The 2,505-nt window shown below is 46.3% G+C and overlaps 1 protein-coding gene across 1 annotated transcript; it reads left to right on the forward strand.

Annotated features, from left to right (window-relative positions):
• The first annotated feature begins 403 nt into the window (after window positions 1-403).
• Window positions 404-1,765, forward strand: LOC132342766 (zinc finger protein 677-like). The gene is made up of 2 exons (XM_059877349.1): window positions 404-418; window positions 1,403-1,765. Exons 1-2 carry the CDS (start codon window positions 404-406, stop codon window positions 1,664-1,666), a joined length of 279 nt encoding a protein of 92 aa, XP_059733332.1. The 3' UTR covers window positions 1,667-1,765.
• Window positions 1,766-2,505: the final 740 nt, after the last annotated feature.

Below are 2,505 nucleotides of genomic sequence, written 5' to 3' on the forward strand. Positions count from 1 at the left end.
AGACTGAGATCAGGCCCTGGGGGAGAGAAGGGCGCTCTGCTCCGAGTGGGGCTGGACCAGGGCCTGCTGTGTGACCTGAAGGGCATCGTGGGGTGAGTGGAGGTGCCCCCTGCTGCTGTGTGCATGATGCCTCATCAGGAGGGAAGTGTGATCTGAGGGACAGTGTGGGAAAGTCCCATGTTGGACTCTGTGCGGGAGTTGACCATCCTGAGTCCCTCCTGAGACAGTGGCCACAGGGGACTGTGTGTTCCTCATGGTGAGGGCTTCCCTGTGTGTGTGGTTGGGGCTCAGGAAGGGGGTGTGTTGATCCTAAGCATTAAACAGCATGTTTTCCACTTTCATGATAGAACTGTGAAGACTCATGGACAAAGAAGCCCAGAAGAGGAAAAAGCAGGAGTCAGGCATGGCTCTTTCTCAGGTAGGGTCATATTCTCAGTGGATTCTCACACTGCCTTCCTGAAATGCCCTTCTCAAGACTGGCTCATCGTGTCTGACTCTGAAGTGTCCTGTCTGACTACTGTACATGGACACTCACCCAGGGCCTTCCCTCAGGGCCTGTCGTCTCGACTTAGATCCTGTCTCCCCATGACCTGGTGACCTGGACCTTGTGAGGAGGCTCCCGTGGGCACCGTCCTGGGCAGGGCTTCTCACCCATGGGTAGAAGACGGGGTCTCAGTGCTGTTGGGTAGTACGGACTGTTTAGGGCCCATCTGCATGCGATGTCTGCTCTCAGTCAACCAGGGTAAAGAAGCTGTATGTGGACCTCAGGTATTAACATGTACAGTACACGGTAAAATCTGCAAAAGAGGCCAATGAGTGGGAATCAGTTCTGACTTTTTACAGTACATTTAAAACTAAATGAGCATCTCCTTGAAAACTTAAGTGTTTGGGAATGGAATGGAACGTTCAGAAAGAGATCTCAGGACTAGATGGTGTTTCATATCATTGTCTGTTTTATCTTTTTTCTTCATTTTCAGTTTCTTTTTTTTTTCCTTTTTTAAATTCTTTTCATTTTTTCTAGTCTTTCCATTGTCTATTTAAATCATGAAATCAAGTTTACTAATATTTTTTGTCTTTTCCTCTTGGTTGCAAGTTTCGTCTTGCAGGATCTTAGTTCCTGAGGAGGAATTGAACCTAAAACCCCTTCAGCAGAAATGCAGGGTCTTAAGCACTGGACCACCAGGAAAGTCCCAACTTTACTCATTTTGATTCATTATTTATTTTGGAAACAATATTTAATGTAGGAAATTAGAGACTAAGAATTGGCTCCAAATAGCTTTCCATTGAATTATCAGAATATTATTTCTACTGAAATGATCCTTACCTCTTTTTCTTCTTCTCCTTTTGTGTGAAAATAAAAACTCTGCTCAGGGCCTATTGGTGAAATGTATTTTCATATCAGGGACAGTTGACCTTCAAGGATGTGGCCATCAAATTCACTCCTGAGGCATGGGAATGCCTGAACCCTGTTCAGAGGGCCTTGTACCGGGATGTGATGATAGAGACCCTCAGAAACATGCTCTCTGTGGTTAAGGATAACTTGCCTCTGAAGTTTGGGGTCTGCCCTGGGGGTGGGTCTCTACATTTTCTCTGTATGCCTCTTGGTAGCCCGTTTTTAGTGACTGAGCTCAAAGCCCTGTTGACTCAGACAAGAAAAGCCTCATGATTGGCATTAGGAATTTAAACTTGTCCTTTCTTCAGGTGATCTGTCCACTACATGATACACAAAGAGTTTTTCCAGAGCTTGAGTATTTATAAAGTTGATTTCAACCTTTTGAAATATCTAATTTCCTATTTTCTACCCCTATGGTCCTGGTTTAGTAGTTCTTTAAAAGTAATAGATATTGGAGAGGAGCCAAGATGGTGGAGGAGTAGGATGGGGAGAACACTTTCTCCCCCACAAATTCATCAAAAGAGCATTTAAACGTCGAGTAAATTCCATAAAACAACTTCTGAATGCCGGCAGAGGACATCAGGCACCCAGAAAAGCAACCCAACTCTTTGAAAGGAGGTGGGAAAAAATATAAAAGACAAAAAAAGAGACAAAAGAGGGAGGGACAGAGTTCTGTCCCGGGAAGGGAGTCTTAAAAAGAGAGAACTTTCCAAACACCAGGAAACCTTCTCACTGCCAAATCTGTGCCGAGCTTTGGAAGCACAGAGGGCAACATAACAGGGAGAAAAAATAAATAAACAATTAAAACTCACAGATTGCGAGCCCTACGGTAACTCCCCCAGCGGAGAAGGAGCGCAGACGCCTGCACACGCCATTAGCAGGCGGGGGCTGGGCAGGGAGGCGCGACGTGGGCTGCATCGCTTAGAGTAAGAATCTGGCCTGAATACCCTGAGCGCTATCTGAGCGAAATAATTTGGGCTAGCAAACCAGACTGTGGGATATCTACCACGCAAAAAGCCAGCCCTAACCTAAGACACCACCAGGCCCGCGCACGGAACAAAGGACTGAACAGAGATAGCCGGCTGCAGACCTTCCCCCTCCGGTGACAGGCA

Source organism: Bos taurus, chromosome 18, assembly GCF_002263795.3.
Source record: "Bos taurus isolate L1 Dominette 01449 registration number 42190680 breed Hereford chromosome 18, ARS-UCD2.0, whole genome shotgun sequence".
Taxonomy (NCBI): Eukaryota; Metazoa; Chordata; class Mammalia; order Artiodactyla; family Bovidae; genus Bos; species Bos taurus.